General features: G+C 41.4%; 2 protein-coding genes across 2 annotated transcripts; both read left to right on the top strand.

Annotated features, from left to right (window-relative positions):
• The first annotated feature begins 6,619 nt into the window (after nucleotides 1-6,619).
• On the top strand, nucleotides 6,620-10,208 carry LOC146984419 (vesicular inhibitory amino acid transporter-like). Its single transcript, XM_085781453.1, has 2 exons — nucleotides 6,620-7,236; nucleotides 8,169-10,208. Exons 1-2 carry the CDS (start codon nucleotides 6,844-6,846, stop codon nucleotides 9,354-9,356), a joined length of 1,581 nt encoding a protein of 526 aa, XP_085637579.1. The 5' UTR covers nucleotides 6,620-6,843; the 3' UTR covers nucleotides 9,357-10,208.
• A 1,030-nt stretch (nucleotides 10,209-11,238) lies between these two features.
• Nucleotides 11,239-16,954, top strand: LOC146984418 (bactericidal permeability-increasing protein-like). The gene is made up of 16 exons (XM_085781450.1): nucleotides 11,239-11,310; nucleotides 11,480-11,616; nucleotides 11,798-11,912; nucleotides 12,085-12,216; nucleotides 13,299-13,454; nucleotides 13,532-13,595; nucleotides 13,714-13,774; nucleotides 13,932-14,023; nucleotides 14,227-14,403; nucleotides 14,497-14,556; nucleotides 15,456-15,623; nucleotides 15,984-16,051; nucleotides 16,131-16,173; nucleotides 16,265-16,325; nucleotides 16,426-16,502; nucleotides 16,611-16,954. The coding sequence occupies exons 2-16, from the start codon at nucleotides 11,517-11,519 to the stop codon at nucleotides 16,689-16,691; spliced, it is 1,455 nt and encodes a 484-aa protein (XP_085637576.1). The 5' UTR covers nucleotides 11,239-11,310; nucleotides 11,480-11,516; the 3' UTR covers nucleotides 16,692-16,954.
• The last annotated feature ends 1,499 nt before the right edge of the window (nucleotides 16,955-18,453 follow it).

Genomic DNA, 18,453 nt, shown 5'->3' with positions numbered 1-18,453 from the left:
GAAAATCTAAATATGTGTAGGCTATGTTTAACCACCAGAGGTCGCAGTATGCAGACCCTGTGAGATGAGACCATGAAGCCTTATGAGAAGACGGTCTCTCAGATTGAGCCTGACATTCTGTAGGATACAGTAGATGAGCATTTGGATTCGTATAGCTTTTTATTTAGGATATTTAAAAAATAATCTGCTGCAATAATTCATTTTTATGGAATAAAACGTAAAAACAAAAAAAAGAAAAGAAAGAAAAAAAAGACGTTGTCACTTCTGCTGCAAAAAAGGGGAGGGGTTGTAGGCCTATTAATCTCACTACCGTTTCCTTCATCACTCAGCACCTAAAATGTGGGGTCAGTTGGAAATACTTGAGTCCATTTTGAAGACAGTGAAACCATGTGAACAGACATTTTCCCTCAGGCCTGAGATCCCTGATTCCTCTGTGTCTGCCATCCTGTTATTTTCAGCTGACCGGGCGAGGCCACAGCTGGTGATGTGGGACACCTGCACACCAGAGCTGCTGCACGTCCCAGCCGAGACCACTCTGCTCAGACCTTTCTGTTGATAAACACGTCGGAGATCTCATACTCTGTTTTTCTGACCCTGCTGCATGATCTTATGCACCCAGTGAAGTGTACAGTGTCAGATACTTAACACACGAGCAACTACAAATAGCTGGTTGAACCCATTTCCTTTTTTGTTTTCATTGGAGGGTGTAGTCTTTTCTCTGTCGTTTGCGGAATTCAAATTCGCTACATTTTTACAGTCAATGTATAAAGGTAATCTGAATTAAAATTAAAACATCAGATTGTATGCATTTTTTCCATACAGAAGTATTTTTAAATTTTCACATCACAGTAGTCATTCTTCACATTCTGCAATTAAATAGCGAATTGTCTTCAATAATGTAAAATTAGGATGCAGAACCGTCTTTACAATGGTCGTCCAGTAGAACTTTAATCTCAAATATGCCTGGCAATATTTATAGAGTAATATATAAGAACTCATGATGAATTTCTTATCAACTGAGTAAAGAGCAGCAGGACATTTAATATAATTGGTAACAATTATGATGATGAAATAGTAGCCTAACAATAACAATAGTTATGATAGTATATTATTATTATTTGTATGGCATTATAATACAAATAGGTTCTTCAGGGTGAAATGCAAATGAAATTAAAAAGATATCATACAATAAAAGCTTTTTTATGTCTTAAGACGTGAGATAAACTTGAGATCTTATACTTCATCTGATCTCCTCTGGTTGATTAATGCAAAACCCTGAAGGCAAAGGCCCCACATCCTTTGGATTTTAGACCTTAAAATGGCCAGCAACGAACTACCAGAGCATCTCAGACTGAAACCTGGTTCAGGGGGCTAAAACCTCACAAAGACAAGAGGGACCTGCACAAGCCCGACTTTAAAATTATTAAAAGACTTTTAAAAACAATCATAAAATAAATTGGCAACAATAGAGAGGCTTTAAAGGACCAAGTGAAGACTTTTTGTAATGGTGGCAGCAAAATAAAATGCCTATTTTCTTCAGTCTACTGCATGTTGTATTAACGTAGATCGAGGATATCAGACTTACTATATTTGAATTTATCATATTTTGCTCTTATGCTGACATTTTTTTGGTTTCACTGAAGTGTCTGCATTATTTTACCTGTCTTTGCTGAAAGAACATTACCAGTAAAGGAAGTGTGTTTAGTGTAGTGATTGGGTATGTTTCTTCGACAGCACAGACATTTTGGAGTGGAGGATGAAAAGGATGAAGGTAGGAAAATGTGTTGCATGTGTGTGTGGGAGGAGTGTTACTGTATGAAGCTTGATGGTGTGTCACTGAAGCATAGCACAGTTCACTGCTCCGGCACAAAGCTCTAAGTGACTGCCGCCCCCTCCTCCTGATGCTAATAAGCAGATCTAGGTCAGCTTATCCTCTCTCTCTCTTCTCTCTCTCCATCTCAGACACACACACACACACACACACACACACACACACACACACACACACACACACACACACACACACACACACACAACACACACATTTTCATACAGTATACACATCCAATGCACATATGGCCACAAACTCATATAAATACACCCCCATCTATGTTTTCTCCTCCAAAACACACACACACACACACACACCGGCGTCCATTACTCCCAGGAGGCAAGACGTGACATTGTGCCGCTGTCCGTGCACGATGCCTGCAGCTCTCTGCTTGTTGCGCTTGTCATCCAGGCAGCAGTGATGAGGCACAGGGGAACTAACAGTCTACAAGCTCTCTGGGACTGTCACGCGTGATGCCAAGCAGCCTCCATTTTGTGGAGGAATGAACAGACTGTTAGTTTTCACTGATTTGGGAGGGGGTGGGTGGGTGGGGGGGAGGGTCTGTGGGGGGTGGGTGACAGATAGGGGCAATTATTGACAATAACATGATACAATTATTCATCGTCTATACATTTTTGGCTGTGGTTCCTATGTTTCCATATGAAGGAAAAATAAAATATTAAAGGGAAAAGGGAAATGTTGTAGTATAATGATAATGCACTGATTTTGGTCTTCGCATTCACATTGTGGGGCCAAAAACTGTGACTTCCCAGTAACAATGTGCTATGCAATATATATATATATATATATATATTTGTATGTCTTTTTTTCTCTGAACACTCTGAGGGTAAAAAAAAAAAACATCTGTCAGTGACGATTAAGCTTGTGAGTATGAATCACGATTTTGCAACCATTATTTCCACTCGGTTGTCATGACAACACAGGACTTTCTTTTGTAAACAGTGCACATCCAGACATCCGGGGACATTTTGTTTGCAATTAAAATGTTGATTTATCTGTGTTATGTCACGATGTCACAACAGACTGAAGTCAAATTTAATTAATTGGAATGACCATGACTAAGTGTTGCCTCAAGCAGACCAGATTTCAGTGAAGCAGAAATAAAATAAAAAAAAAAAAATCCCCTAGATTAGCACATAAACCTGTGAATGTGGGAGTCAGTGGATAAAAAAAAGAATCAAGAGCAGACAAGAAATTGCTCTCCCTGTGTGTGTGTGTGTGTGTGTGTGTGTGTGTGTGTGTGTGTGTGTGTGTGACTGAGTGAAGGAATGACAGTTAGAGGAATAAAGCCCAGTTTATGTAACAATCCTGAGTCTGAGCACTTCTGATATATCAGAGCCACACTGCGGACAAAACCCCTAGCAACCTCCATGACTCTCCTCCACACCCTGTCATGCCTACACACAGACACACAGACACACAGACACACACACACACACACACACGGTCTGTCACTACTACTCTCTTCACTTCCTGGCCCTATAAGCCCAGCAGATCTTTTTGGGCCATAGAGTGATTAATGTGTTTGTGCACCTGTCACTATTCATGCATTCATGCATGTGTGGGAGACTGCATGAGACTGTGACTGCAGGGAGACTAATTCAAATGTTTAAATTCCCTTTGTGTCTCTGTGTTTTTCATTTTGTCAGCATCCTTGTCATGTTTTAATTAGTTAAGATGAAAATGTCTTTAAAGTGCGAAGGTGTGACAGCACTCTCTTTAGAAAGCAGGTATTTCAGATGTTGGATGTGTGTGGCTTTGCACAGTCAGGTTGAAGCTGACTGTTCAAAAACCCCACCCCTTAACAGCAAGTGTCCAATCATATCCACCAGAACTTGACATGACAGGACTAAGCTTTGAATGTGCATGCAGAATAATCTGTAGGCTATGGAACTAGACTGTATGGAGCTGCATTCTGTATGGTGGTGGACACCATAATATATTTAAATCTAATCTAATCTAATTCTTGACCAGGAGTTCAGCTCATTTTTAATTTTCTCCATTGTGTCTTGTACATACATCATTCAGGTATTTTTCAAAAACATTATCTTCACCTACCATCATTAAGATTCCCACTGATCTCCATGCAGATGCACATTTTAAAATTGTAATTGCTATTCGACTCTTCTGTTATTTGTTTATTTTTTCTTTCCTTTCCTTTTTTAAAAACCATTTTATCGCTCCCTCTATAGGCAGAAGAAAAAAAAACTGTTCTGGGAAAATCTCTTTTCTCCAAAATCTCAACATAGACACACACTAGCACAGCCAATTACTGTGGCCATGGCAACTATCAGAGATTACTGATCCCAGTCAGGGCTGCACGGCTATTAGACGAGGCTATAAGCTCCTCCATATCTCAGGCCTCCACACACACGGAGAGAGAGGGGGGCGGAGGGAGGGGGGCGCACACAAGGAACCGAGCGTGTTGCTGCAAACATACACTCTACTCTCCGAGTGTGTGTTTCTCTCTCACACACACCGAGCCTGAATTAATCCCTCTCTTTGTAGCCTTTAAAAGCTAAATTGGTCGCCCCAGCAACCAACCTCAAAGCCTCGTTCAGAAAAGAAACAGACTGAAAATCCAGTTTGTCGATTGTGGTGTTTTATTTTTATTTATTTATTTTTATTACTATTTACTAAAGATATTTCAAACATCTGCGACATTATTATCATTTTTCTGAGTCTTTTCTATTTAATTCTCCTCTTGGCGCGCGCGTGCATGTGTGTGACGTCCCCAGCCTCGAGGACTCTCCCTATATTTTCCTGACTGTCCTACACGCGCGCACGCACGCACATACCCTTAGACACTGATGACACACACTCACTGACAAACACTGCGTTGGCCTGAGCACAAACAGCAGCTGGCAAAGCAGCCCAAGCCAAGCATGAAAACATGCGGAACTTTCTCTGTCCTCTGGCTGCTTTCTAAATTTAGCCCTCTCGTCCCTGTTGCCATTTTTTGTCTTCAGATGCAGCACGCACAACATTGTCTTTTGACGTTTTATTCTGCGGCTCCACTGCAATTTTCAAACGGTCTTTGAAAAAAAAAAAAAAGGTCTTAGTTTGTTTGCACATCTTTCATTTTGCAGAAATATTCGGTGTTATTTAAAGGTCATAAATGTCGCATCTGTGGGAGAAGCCTCGGCTTTTCAGCCTCTGCAAGCAGGTTACAAAAAAAAAAAAAAAAAAAAAGATGACAGTTTTGCTTATAGCCGCGTGTCACAGCAGATTATGGAGGGAAAGACCAAGTGCTTCGTATTCCCGACGATTAGCTGATGTGGAGAAAAATATAACTCCCCAACTCTCCTCTGTGCTGACCTTTAGCAAATATAGCCTACCACCTTCAAATACAAGAATAACTCTAAAAGAAAAAATAGGTAGGGTACTATAGCTACATCGTGTTAAATGGACAGGCTCATTTGTTTAATTCTGTGTGAAGGAGGAAAAAAAGCCTGAGGAGCCGCGGTGAAGGAGCTGTCCGTGGTGCTGCGTGTCGGTGCTCTGCAGCAGGCCAGCTGCAGGATGTTCATCATATCAGCAACGAGTTGCGTCCCTCAACACGCTCATCTGGACTGAAGCTGTTAAATGAGCAGGAAACTTCAAATCTGCAGCCGTGTGCGTGTGTGAGAAATTCATTCAGGGTGTCATTCATAATGTTCTCAAAGTGAGGACTGTTTCAGGGACAGGAACTGTTTTTGACGGGTAACTAAGATTTTAAAATTTACAGAATTAGAATTTGTGAGAGAGAGAAAAAAAACGAAAAAATGCATTGAATATCGCATTGGGAGTAGGCCTAGGCCTAAGACATTTTGATAATCCCATAGGCTACCTCACTATATGAAACATAAGGCCTTTTGTCTTTGCTGTGTATGAACTGTGTGTAGTCTTAGAGGATAATGTGCTTCATTTATGTAACAAATGTAGCCTAACAAATGTAAAATTAATTTCATTTGTTAGGCCTATATTGGTACAAAATAGCCTACATTTAATTTAAGCACTTGGGGGTTAAGATTTTTTCTTCTCCAAAAAAAGAAAAACGAAAAAAAAGAAGAAGAAAAAAGAAATATGTTTCGGTTGTGCTTTTTAAAGTGTTAACTGTCTCAAACACAACTCTAGCTGGATATCGTGATTAAAATTATTATTTATGACATTCATCACATTTCGATAAACAGACGTGGTAGTTTTGTTGTTAGATATTTGTTTTGCATGTGGGCCTACATGCAATGGAGCCTGCTGTTTGTTGACTGCGATGCCCGTCGACCTGCTGCCAGGAGGGAGCGGAAAGCAGGTGAGATGTTTGATCTCTTCATTCATGCATAATGTCGGGGACGGTTCTAACATGATGCTGCTGCGTTCAAATACACGAGAGGACCGTCCGTGCTCGTGACCACCGCCGGTAAACATCTCTCTCTCTCTCTCTCTCTCTCTCTCTCTCTCTCTCTCTCTCTCTCTCTCTCTCCCCCTGTCATCCGTGGCTGCTCTGCCGTGCACACTGGGACTCTATGCGGACACATGCACGCTCCTCTCTCTCTCTCTCTCTCTCTCTCTCTCTCTCTCTCTCTCTCCCTCATTGGGTGACGCGGTCAGAGATTCCAGCGCTCGCGCTCTCACTGACAAGACTCCCAACTGGAAAAAAAAAAGAAGCAACAAAACTGATTTCAGAGAGGGAAAAAAAATGCGATTTATCCTTTATAGCCGCTAATGAAGACACCGTTTTCTTTTCTCTCTCTAATTTTGGGGCGTTTTCTTGTTGATGCAGATGTCAGGGAGTGTTTTTTTAATAATATGGATGAGCAAGCCCAGAAAAGGGGCTGAGGATTTTTAGAGGGTTCCGGTTAGACGGTTAGGCAGTTGCGACGACATCGAAGAGGCAACAGGCATGACTTTACAGTAGCAGTCAAACAGCTATAATAGCCTAAATCACCCTGCTTTTTTTTTTTACTCGCTGGTATCATTTTCACTTGAAGACTGTATTTTACTCGGACATAAAGATGGCTCACCTCATCCGACACAACCTCAGCAACAAGCTGACCAATGCGGCCCACACGGTTTCCCACAAATCTCAGGCCAAGGTCAGCGGGGTGTTTGCCCGGCTCGGCTTCCAGGCCGCGACGGACGAGGAGGGTTTGGGCTTCGCCGAATGCGACGACCTGGATTATGACTACAGGCAAGGGATGCAAATGGATGTCCTCCAGGGAGAAGAGGAAGGAGGACACATGGAGGGAGAGGGAGAGGGAGAGGGGGAGCTGGATGGAGACAGCCACTACCAGAGAGACGGTACCGGCCCCAGGCCCTCGTCCCTGAAGACAGGAGGCTCGCTGGATGAGGACAAACCCAAAATCACGTCATGGGAAGCTGGATGGAACGTCACCAACGCCATTCAGGTAGCAGAGAGTTGGATCTGTGTGTGTGTGTGTGTGTGTGTGTGTGTGTGTGTGTGTGTGTGTGGATGCTGCAGCAGCTGCTGTATGCACCATGCAGGCCTGCAACTGTACAAAATGTCACCTTGAAGATTTCATATTCCAATATTTAATTTCTATACAGAGAGAAAGATAGCAGGCTACTCTAGACATCATTTCTCACTGGCCGACATTAGAATAAAGCAATATAAACAATATAGCTGAATAAAATTATATCGATCTTTCAAGTAGGCCTAGATTAAATCCTGCTATATTTAAATAAATATTAAATCTAGGCTTCGATGTAACATTAAATTCAGTGTCTGGGTGAATTCACTGCAGCGATGGGTCTTAGAATTTATTTATTCAAATATTTTTTTATCAGTGCAGCTGCAGGCAGGGCCTGTTCGCCTTGGATAGCCCCGAGGCTGAATGGCACCCACGTGCTTATCAGCGGCTCCATCAAATAGAAGTTTTAATCCAATTGATTTCAAGGTTGGATTTTAAATCGCCTTTTTAAATATTTCTTTGATAATTAATTCATTTTATTGTGTGTGGCCTGTGCAAACGAAAGGCGACGGCGGCCAGGAGAAAATAGCAGATATAGGAAATGGGTGATGAATATGGTGATGAGTCACACGTGTCTCTGCTGCAGTGGCTTTTAAATGTGCTACAGTATAGGCCTATATTAGATAGATAGATAGATAGATAGATAGATAGATAGATAGATAGATAGATAGATAGATAGATAGATAGATAGATAGATAGATAGATAGATAGATGTAATATTTTGTTATACAGTTGGTGTGTAAGATGTGAGCCGTGTGAGCCAGTTATTGCATGCCCGGGCTGGCTCGGCCTGTCACTGCGATGTGAGCCTCGTCCATTACCACTCAACTGCGCTTCTCTGTCCGCAGGGCATGTTCGTCCTCGGCCTGCCGTACGCCATCCTCCACGGCGGCTACCTCGGCCTCTTCCTCATTATCTTTGCGGCTGTGGTGTGCTGCTACACGGGCAAAATCCTCATCGCGTGTCTCTACGAAGACAACGAGGACGGCATAAAAGTGCGCGTGAGGGACTCCTACGTGGACATCGCCAACGCCTGCTGCGCGCCCCGCTTCCCCGCGCTGGGCGGGCACGTCGTGAACGTGGCTCAGATCATCGAGCTGGTCATGACCTGTATCCTCTACGTTGTGGTCAGCGGAAACCTGATGTACAACAGCTTCCCGGGATTTCCCGTCTCACAGAAAGCCTGGTCTGTGGTGGCGACGGTCGCGCTCCTGCCGTGCGCGTTCCTGAAGAACCTAAAAGCTGTGTCAAAGTTCAGCTTCCTTTGCACTGTGGCGCACTTCGTCATCAACATCCTCGTGATTGCCTACTGCCTCTCCAGGGCGCGGGACTGGGCCTGGGAGAAGGTCAAGTTTTATATCGATGTGAAGAAATTCCCCATTTCGATTGGCATCATCGTGTTCAGCTACACCTCCCAGATCTTCCTCCCCTCGCTGGAGGGAAACATGCAGAAGCCCAGTGAGTTCCATTGCATGATGGACTGGACTCACATTTCCGCCTGCGTCCTCAAGGGCCTCTTCGCCCTGGTGGCCTACTTGACATGGGCAGATGCCACCAAAGAGGTCATCACGGATAACCTGCCTTCAACTATCCGAGCTGTGGTGAACATCTTCCTAGTCGCCAAGGCCCTGTTATCTTACCCTTTGCCGTTCTTTGCTGCAGTTGAGGTTCTGGAGAAATCCTTTTTCCAGGATGGTGGGAGAGCCTTCTTCCCTGATTGCTACGGCCCAAATGGGCAATTGAAATCATGGGGTCTGGGACTTCGAATTGCCCTCGTAGTCTTTACCTTGCTCATGGCCGTCTTCGTCCCCCACTTCGCCCTACTGATGGGCTTAACTGGGAGCCTCACTGGCGCTGGCCTGTGCTTTCTCCTGCCAAGCCTCTTCCACCTGAAGCTCCAGTGGAGGAATCTCCTGTGGCATCATGTCTTCTTTGACGTTGCCATCTTTGTTATTGGAGGCATATGCGCCATATCTGGCTTCATTCACTCAATTGAAGGGCTTATAGAGGCGTACACGTACAACATCGAAGACTGAGAGCCTCAGAGATGACCTTTATTGAACGGTGATGTCCTAAAATGCCACTCTGGCAGGCTGTCATGATGCAGACCTTATCAAAACATCATCTTGGTCACTTGACATAGGAGCTCATGAGGAGGATTATTTGTGTGAACTGTACTTTTTTTTTGCCTTCGTGATAATGTGCAATAATAAACTCTACAATCATAGTGTAAAGTAGTCTACTCATTCCAGAAAACATGTTTTAGGCTATCAACTGGACAGAGGAAGACACCCACTGCATGAAAGGGGGGTGATTAAATATGCAGGCATTAACAGGCCTGTCCAGGTATCAGTCTTAATGCAAATTTGTCAAAGATCCAGTGAAAATGTCTGCCATGGGTCTAACTGTGAGTGTGTACGTGTTTATGGAATGAAATATGTGAAAAACTGTGGGAAGAATATAGTGGGTTATTATTGGGGTTTGCGCTGCTAGATATATCATTAATCCCACTAAAGAGAAAATATAAATCCGAGGCACCTTTCAGATCAGATGGTGCTCGGTGGATTATAATAAACCATGAATAACTTAGGTGTAGTTGTTTAAACAGAATGGTTTTATTTTCAGTTGTTTTTTTGTGTCTTATTTTCCATCTTATGCCTATAGTAGTCCTGTTGGCTCGTTTGTTTTCTTGGTGTTTCAAGTGTCATTCTGGATGAATTCAAAGTGCAAGCAAGTGGGTCCTAATTGTGTTATATGAAAAATGTTTGTCTGATAATATTCTCTTCCTATTGAACTTGTTCATTGTGATTAAATGGAACTAATCATGGTGTGTGAGACAGAGTATTTGTTGAACTAAGAGATAAATAAATCAAATATTTTATGGCTGGTGATTCTAATGTTTCCTTGCCCTATGTGAAGTCGAGACTTTCAGTTTTGTTTTTACTGTAGGCTACTGACCGCTGTTTAACTTCCTCTTAAAGGTGAGAATTTTTGACACGATGCAGACTACTCTCTAGAATTGCTTGTTGCTGAGTGGCACTGCAACAATGATATAGCAGCAGGATTACAGTAGAAATTGTTTAGCCCACTGATCTCAAACAAATGTTTTGAAAAAATTATAAAGCCAATTGGTGCTTATCAAAATACAGGAGCTAAGTTTCACTTCCTTTCACAGGCTGTCCAACCAGTCTGTCTTTATTCGGAGACTGAGGATTTTGTTAAGTTTATAGATAGATAGATAGATAGATAGATAAACTTTATTGTCTGTCACGAGTGACAGAAATTCATCTTTGACAGGCTCAATAAAAACACTAAGAAACAAACAGACATTAAAAACAACAATGTTGTGCAATCATTCTAAAAAGAGGGGGGGGGGGGGGGGGGGGGCTGTTAAAAGCAGCAGAATGTTCATTTCTTATTGTTCAGGATGGTTATTGCAGAGGGGATGAAGGATTTTTTGTAGATGTTTTTCCTGGCCAGTGGGACCTTATGGCGTTTGCCTGATGGCAGCAGCTGGAAGCAGTGGTGAAGGGGGTGGGAGGAGTCTTCTGTGATCAGGGTGGCCTTCCTGATACATGGCCTGATACATGGCCTGGTAGCTATCAACCAATCTTTCAAAAACACCTACATTGTACATTCACTACAAGTGTGTTTTTCTATTAACACTTCAGTTCCTTTTTCAATTTGTTGAATTTGTTGCTGTGTGTGTGTGTGTGTGTGTGTGTGTGTGTGTGTGTGTGTGTGTAGGGTGGTTGTAGTGTGTCCACGCCTATATCTGACAGTAGAATAAAAAAAAAAAAACACCTCTTGTTCCTCACCAACATTCAACAGTTTGGTCCTGGCTACAGTGAGTTTCACTTCTCTGTAATGCCGGAAACAAACGCTGCAGTATAAAAATCAAAAGCAGAGAAGCGGAGAGGATATTTTTCACATGTAGAAGAAGCGTCAGGTCCATTCTCAACTTGGCAAATACAACTCATCTTGGATCAGGTATGATACAGAATACGTATTACTTTATTACTTAGGACAGTTTTATTATGAATAACATGTTTGCTTTTAGATTTTATGGCTCACTGTGGTGAAACACTATGGTTCACATGGCTCTTTTGTAAGTCTTGTGGTTACTTTGATGCTTAGAGTTTGTTTCTTTGTTTCACAGTAGAGGTGCTGCTCGCACCCACAGGGGGCTCAGCAACATGCTTCTAACCGTGACAGCGGTGCTCATACTCCTCTCCTGCACCCATGGAGAAAACCCTGCCATACAAGTCACCCTTACTGAAAAAGGCCTTGAGTATGGTGAGGCAGTGTGTTGTGTTATTCCATCAGCTGCTAAGTTTATCTCAGCACAGGATCATTGTTTCACATGGTCTTTAAGGAAACACAAGTCCTTTAATAAAGTAGCAGTAAAATATTCATTATGTGCAACATTTTTCCATTCACAACAATGAAAACTTTTTGCATGTGTGTTTTCTTGTAGGAAAGCATACAGGCACAGACTGGATTCAGAAGAATTTGGAGCATGTCACTCTCCCTGATATCAATGGTGAATTTCGTCTGGGCATCTTTGGCAGCTTACACTACACTTTATCAGGGTGGGTTTACATGCTTGATACTCCGAGATATCATTTTTGTGGCAAGTTATCCCAATTCAAGACAACTTCTTCACCTAGTTCAATGTTCAAAATTAATAGGCTGGACCTATTTGCATTAATCACATCTGTATTACCCCACTTATAAGTGTCTTTGCTCTCCAATGTGCTCTAGCATCACAATAGTCAAGTGTGACCTTCCAGAGCCATCCGTTGAGTTCTATCCAGATGCCCCAGGAGTCAAAACGTCCACAATAGGCCTCAGTGTTGCAGTGAACGGCGAATGGTCAATACGCTATCACATCATGTGAGTTTTCTCCAGCCTACAAGTAAATGCCTTGATCAAAAAGCTCAGGGTTTAGGAACTTAAATATTTCCATTTAGGAAGAAGACACATCTTTAAGCTTTCTAAAAATATTTTTTACGAAAGAGTTTTAAAACAATGTCTGCATATAAAGTTTACCATTCTAAAAGTAACACATTTCTCCTTGAAATGTCAATGTTGATGATGAAATGTGTGTCCAGACTTGGTGAAGGACTGACAGTGAGCCTTTGTGTTAGAAAAGCATGTGTCTGTTTAAAATGTGTCATTTTGATGATGTTTTAACTCCTGTATTCTTGTGTGAAACATAATTGGCTTTGCAATAACACATTTAAGAAATCATTCATCTGCCATTTTATGCCTTTATTGTATAGTGTAGCAGAGACAGACTGGAAATGCAGGGAAAGATTTTGCGAATGAAATGCTACAACAATCATTTTATCGTCATTTCAATATTGCCAATCAAATGCGGATGTGGTTCTGCTCACCACTATCATACACATTGACAGAAAAAGAGAGAATCCCGTGATTTTGGAAACTTCCTCTTCTTTTACCTTTATTTAGCAGACCTCTATGGTATCTGTGTGAAACTATATGAAAGTGGAAGTAAATCTAACAGAGGTTGCATTATTGGGTCTAGAGTCATGGGTCATAGTTCTGCTGTCTGCACGAGTTACTTTGACACTGAGATATAGAGAATTAAGGAATAAAGACATGGTTCTTCTGATTATGAACTAAAGAGAAATAGTAATTAGCATTTTAATATAATTTGTAACTTTTCTAAATCCACCTTTACATGTTGCCCAGTATTTAGTCAGGAGAGCCTGGAATCGTTTGTAAGTGATGTGCTAGTGATGATGAATTACCTTTAGCAACAGGTTTATTATCAGGTGTTGTTATTCACTATAAGTAAATATGGCTTTGACAGCTCACTGAGGTAAAGTTAGTTGGATGATTTTATGTGCATATTATTGCACAGTGCACACATGTGGCACAGGGTTTCTGTATCTTTGCTGCTATATGCTGCAAAGATAACCCACACCATTGTTTGTTCTATGTATTTTCAGACATGACTCGGGAACATTTGACTTGGCTGTGTTTAATGTGGATGTGATCTCTGTTGTTGAGCTGGGGAAAGATGCTGACGGGCATCTGTCTATCACCAGTGTCAACTGTGGTGCTCAGGTTGGAGATGTGGATTTGAGATTCCATGGTGGAGGCAGGTACAGTAAAACAAGGAAGTGGATACATAGGGGTCACACTGATAGTCTCTAAGTCCTGTATCTCTTTTTGCCAATAGTTGGATCTTCAAGCGTTTCGTAAAACACTTCAAGGGTCGTGTCCAAGGTGAAATACAGAGCCACGTGAGTGTTTCTCTTCATCATTGCCAGGCTTTTTCTCTCCTGCATGTTCATTCTTACTCAGACGATGTTAAGATTTTCAGTGTTAAACATTTCAAGACATGAATTTTTTCCTCCCCAGATTTGCCCGCAAGTGGAGGAAGTAATTGTAAAGCTTGAGCACCATCTACAGGCCATGAATGGTATTGCATCACAATACTCCAACACAAAAATGATACATCCATGTTGATAGCCTACTAGTTACGAAGGTCAAAGGTTACATGACTTCAGGCCAAAAATAAAAGACAGGAACTTAAATGTATGATGGGTTAGTCTACAAATGATTTCTACTCTGTCCAGTTTCCTTTGATGTGGATCAAGCTCTGACTCTTAACCTCTCTCTCACGGATGTACCTGAGATTGATGTGTCAAGACTGAATCTGGGTCTCAAGGTAAGGATACACGCAAGTAGTTTTATGTTTACCTGTTTGCATTTTGGAGATCTTCTGACATTTCACTACGTCAGGCCATCCACTTCTGTGTGTCCGACACACTCTGGTATCAATAACTTATCCTGATGGCTTGTGCATATGAACAGGAAAAATAACAAAATGTGGTCAATAGCTGGAAATGATCATTTGCAACTTTTTTAAAGGGAGAGTTCTACGGTATCAAAACTCACACAGAGCCTCCATTTGAGGCCCAGCCTTTTACCGTGCCTGAACAGTCCAGCTACATGTTGTCACTGGGCCTGTCTGAATTCACACTGAACTCTGCCTCATATGGGTACTACAAAGATGGAGGGTTTCAGCTCCTCATCAACGACAGCATGGTAAGTATAAGGATGCATTGAGTAAATGTATAGACAAGAGGAAAGAAGAAAGCAGGATGTCAGTGGTTAAAACATGTTGTTTCAACACCACAGATACCTCCAGGTTCTCCTGTACACCTAAATACCAGCTTAATGGGACCCTTCATTCCTCAGGTAAGTTTATTTAAACTTGTATATATTCATGAATGTCTTTGCATTTGCTTTCGAGTTTCTTCTCCCTTGTGGCCTCAAGCAGAAACTATATTTCCAATTCACAAAGCCTAAGAAATGTATTTCCCTTTACAGTTATCAAAAATACATTAAACCAACACTAAGTAACTTTTCAACCTTCATAAAATATTTTCATAACTTTTGTGATGGTACATCGACTTACAACAAGTTGAATGACACCTCTGCCATGGCCTGAGGGGGTCTGTATCTCTTTCTCTGGCACTAAGCAGCTTTGAGGAGCATGGTAGGAACCCTGCTCTCACTTTACTTTCACTTTCACTTTTGCGAGTCACAAACAAGGAGGGAACAGGCAAAACGGCACTTTAGCAATGGATTATGTTTGTGTTTTCACTTTGAAATGATCCACTGGAAACAGAAACTTAGTTTTGATGTCTTCTGTTAATTTTAATGCAGGATATTTACAGGGCTTCACGCTAGTGTTCATGGGAAATGGAGTCTTCCTTCAGGCAAAACACTACCGCTTTGGTCCACAGGCACCGCCAAACTCAACCAAAACTGAAAGTTCTTTAGTACTGCTTTAAGTTATAAAGAATTCAAATGTTTGTTTGTTTTTTCAAAATCAACACATCAAAGCAAAAGTCTAAAAACCATCTTCTCAGTCAGCGATTTGTAGAATATAATCTGTGTAATAATTTAAATGAAGTAATCCTGAGCTTCTTCATTCCAGCTTTGTGAGGCCTATAGGGTAATATAACATTGTTCTAACATTAGAGCTCAACTTTTATCTTCTCTTCCAGTTTCATTTGGTAGTATTGAACAAATGACAAAAATATTCAGTAATTAAATATTTACCTTCTACTTTTTCCTCTCTCTCTCTGCAGCTTCCCAAGATGTTTCCTGGTCTGCTCATGGATCTGCAGGTTTATGCTAGAGATGTTCCAATGTTTACCTTCCACCCTGATGCTGCTAAGGCGGCCTTCCGGGTCGCTGTCAAGGCCTTCGCCATCCAATCGAACGGTACCCAGACCCCGCTGTTCAAACTCAATGTTGTGAGTAATTCTCTCTTTTTCTGCTCTCTTGATATGTTTCCAGATGGATCCATGCAGGTGTTTGATGAAGCACATAGTCTCAATCCTGAACATGTTCATGAGATGTCTTGAGCACAGATCTAAGAGGAAGAAGCACAAAAATGAGAGGAAGTGTTATCAAAGAATACGATTTTAGCAAAAACAAATCTTGGGCAAAGGAATTCACAATTCATTGACAACAGAATGGTTCAATTAGATCAATCAATTAATTGGTGATGATTATGTTTTAGTCATTATTTAGACCTATATGTTAGACCTAAACACAATGATCGCACATGATAGTAATCATTCGTCCAGTTCACAGATTTGTTTTTCTTCCAGGACTCTAATTTCACTGGTAAAGTGTGGATTGCTGAAGAAAAAGCAAAAGGATCAGTTGCAATGGACAAGTGAGCACCGCCACATTAAGACAAAAACCTGAGCTGACAAACTCAAACGCAAAGTAATGCTGCTGTGTTCTTTCAACAGTTTTACACTGACACTGGCAGCAAGTGAAGTGGGAACCTTTACGGTACATGACTCATTTCAAATGCTGCATCTTATTTAATGTTTATTTATGCACAAACTTGGGAGACTGTAAACAATCATGTTTGTCATTGCAGACTGATGCTTTGCAATCAGTTGCGAGCATGGGAGCTAATCTTGCCTTGATGAATGTGAATAGTGAGTCTCAGTTCCCTTAGGAGCGTAATAACAAGCCCTGTACTGATCCAACATATCACTGTATAATGTCCTTGTCTTGACTTGCACCTTGCCATTTCAGAGAAACTGGGTGAAGGTTACGATTTACCCAGAATGAAACAAGCTCAGCTGGTCAACTCAGTTCTGAAAATGCAGGAGGTCGGTATTAGAAATAACAAACAATCAAGGCTCAATTCTTGAAGCAAATTTTACCTGTTCAACAGAAGAAACTGTGTTTGCGCTAACAATTGTCTTTGTTCCCAACAGGGGTTTATAGCCCTCTTTTCAGATGCTGAGGTGTTGCTAACAGAGAGTGGCTTCAACCCAAAGACAAACAGGCCTGTGTAACTGATTCCCTGAACATGAACAGTCTCCATCTCAGTTTCAGAATTTAAACCTATCAACAAATGGGATTTTGCTATGTCTAATGGAGAAAAGGTTTCGCTACACAGTACACAATCAAAATGTCTATATTGATTATTGTATCATGCTAAATCACAACCTTAGAAATTGCCCTCGTAGTCTTTTTGCTAATTGCCGTCTTCGTTCCCCACTTCGCCCTACTGATGGGCTTAACTGGGAGCCTCACTGGCGCTGGCCTGTGCTTTCTCCTGCCAAGCCTCTTCCACCTGAAGCTCCAGTGGAGGAATCTCCTGTGGCATCATGTCTTCTTTGGCGTTGCCATCTTTGTTATTGGAGGCATATGCGCCATATCTGGCTTCATTCACTCAATTGAAGGGCTTATAGAGGCGTACACGTACAACATCGAAGACTGAGAGCCTCAGAGATGACCTTTATTGAACGGTGATGTCCTAAAATGCCACTCTGGCAGGCTGTCATGATGCAGACCTTATCAAAAAATCATCTTGGTCACTTGACTTAGGAGCTCATGAGGAGGATTATTTGTGTGAACTGTACTTTTTTCCCCCCTTCATGATAATGTGCAATAATAAACTCTACAATCATAGTGTAAAGTAGTCTACTCATTCCAGAAAACACGTTTTAGGCTATCAACTGGACAGAGGAAGAAATGTTTGTCTGATAATATTCTCTTCCTATTGAACTTGTTCATAGTTTTTCTTGATTGTTTACACACAATTTCTGGTTCTTGGGGCACAATGGCCTCAACATCTAACTCATGCACCAACCCCCTGAACCAAGTCTGCTAAACTACAAGCACAATTCCTGCTTTACACTCAATTTGCAGTTCTATAACACACTTTTTTCAAAACACTACACACAATTCTCTGCATTTGGCACAACTTTCATGAAGAAAATCTCTTGTTTTCACGAGTAACACACTGTTATTCAAAATTCTAAAGTTAGTTTCCCTACTATGCACACTGACTCATCACATGGGTAAACACCTGTCACACAGTTTTACAATAAGCAATCAGAGCTTTAGCAAAAAAGGGCAACAGGCAGTGATGAACTGGAACCAAACAGAAAGAGGCCACACATACTATACTGTAACACAAACACACACACCGATATACATAGCAGTGATCATAATGATGATGAGAAAAAAAAAATGCATTGATCACCAAAATTGCATGTTGATGGAAAGATTCGAACCTAGAATAGAACAAAGTCTTTGACTACAAAGAGTGCTGCTCTACTAGGTGAGCTACATGTTACTATAGTCTTGTCCCATCAAAATGATGTATTCAGTCTTTCAAAATTGTTCGGCTGTAAACCAGCTGACCCCAGCCCACTCTTTTTTTTTCTTTTGTGGTCACATCAGCATGGCTGCATCGTCACACGGCCATCTCGGTCGTGTCTTCACTCATTTCATATGTTTCGGTGTATTTGAGTGTTCTGAGTATAAAAACAATATTCTAAAATATTTTACAACACATTTACAGTATATACTGTCTGTAGTTACTGTAAAAAAAGAAACAAAAAGCCTAAGTCATTATGATGAATGGAGTAGAAGTGTTTTCCATTCATCATAGTGTTTTTTACTGAGCACATCAGTGTTCAACTGGTTCTTATACTGTAAATGTCTAGTCATATGATGGTTTGTGTGTGTCATTTGAGACTAAAATAGCATCTTGAGAATAAATAACATTGTTTTGAATGTAAAGTTTGAGGTGTTGCCCATTGTGTG

Source organism: Trachurus japonicus, chromosome 7, assembly GCF_045865225.1.
Source record: "Trachurus japonicus isolate A0001 chromosome 7, Traja_1.0".
Lineage (NCBI taxonomy): Eukaryota > Metazoa > Chordata > Actinopteri > Carangiformes > Carangidae > Trachurus > Trachurus japonicus.
Note: the sequence above shows the minus strand (reverse complement) of the source record. Positions and strands in the feature narration are given on the sequence as shown.

Coding starts and splice junctions, on each gene's coding strand:
- LOC146984419 (XM_085781453.1), top strand. CDS start 6,844: ATGGCTCACCTCATCCGACACAACCTCAGCAACAAGCTGACCAATGCG. Junction 7,237..8,168: donor ACGTCACCAACGCCATTCAG/GTAGCAGAGAGT, acceptor CTCTGTCCGCAG/GGCATGTTCGTCCTCGGCCT.
- LOC146984418 (XM_085781450.1), top strand. CDS start 11,517: ATGCTTCTAACCGTGACAGCGGTGCTCATACTCCTCTCCTGCACCCAT. Junction 14,024..14,226: donor GACTGAATCTGGGTCTCAAG/GTAAGGATACAC, acceptor ACTTTTTTAAAG/GGAGAGTTCTACGGTATCAA. Junction 16,503..16,610: donor CAGTTCTGAAAATGCAGGAG/GTCGGTATTAGA, acceptor TGTTCCCAACAG/GGGTTTATAGCCCTCTTTTC.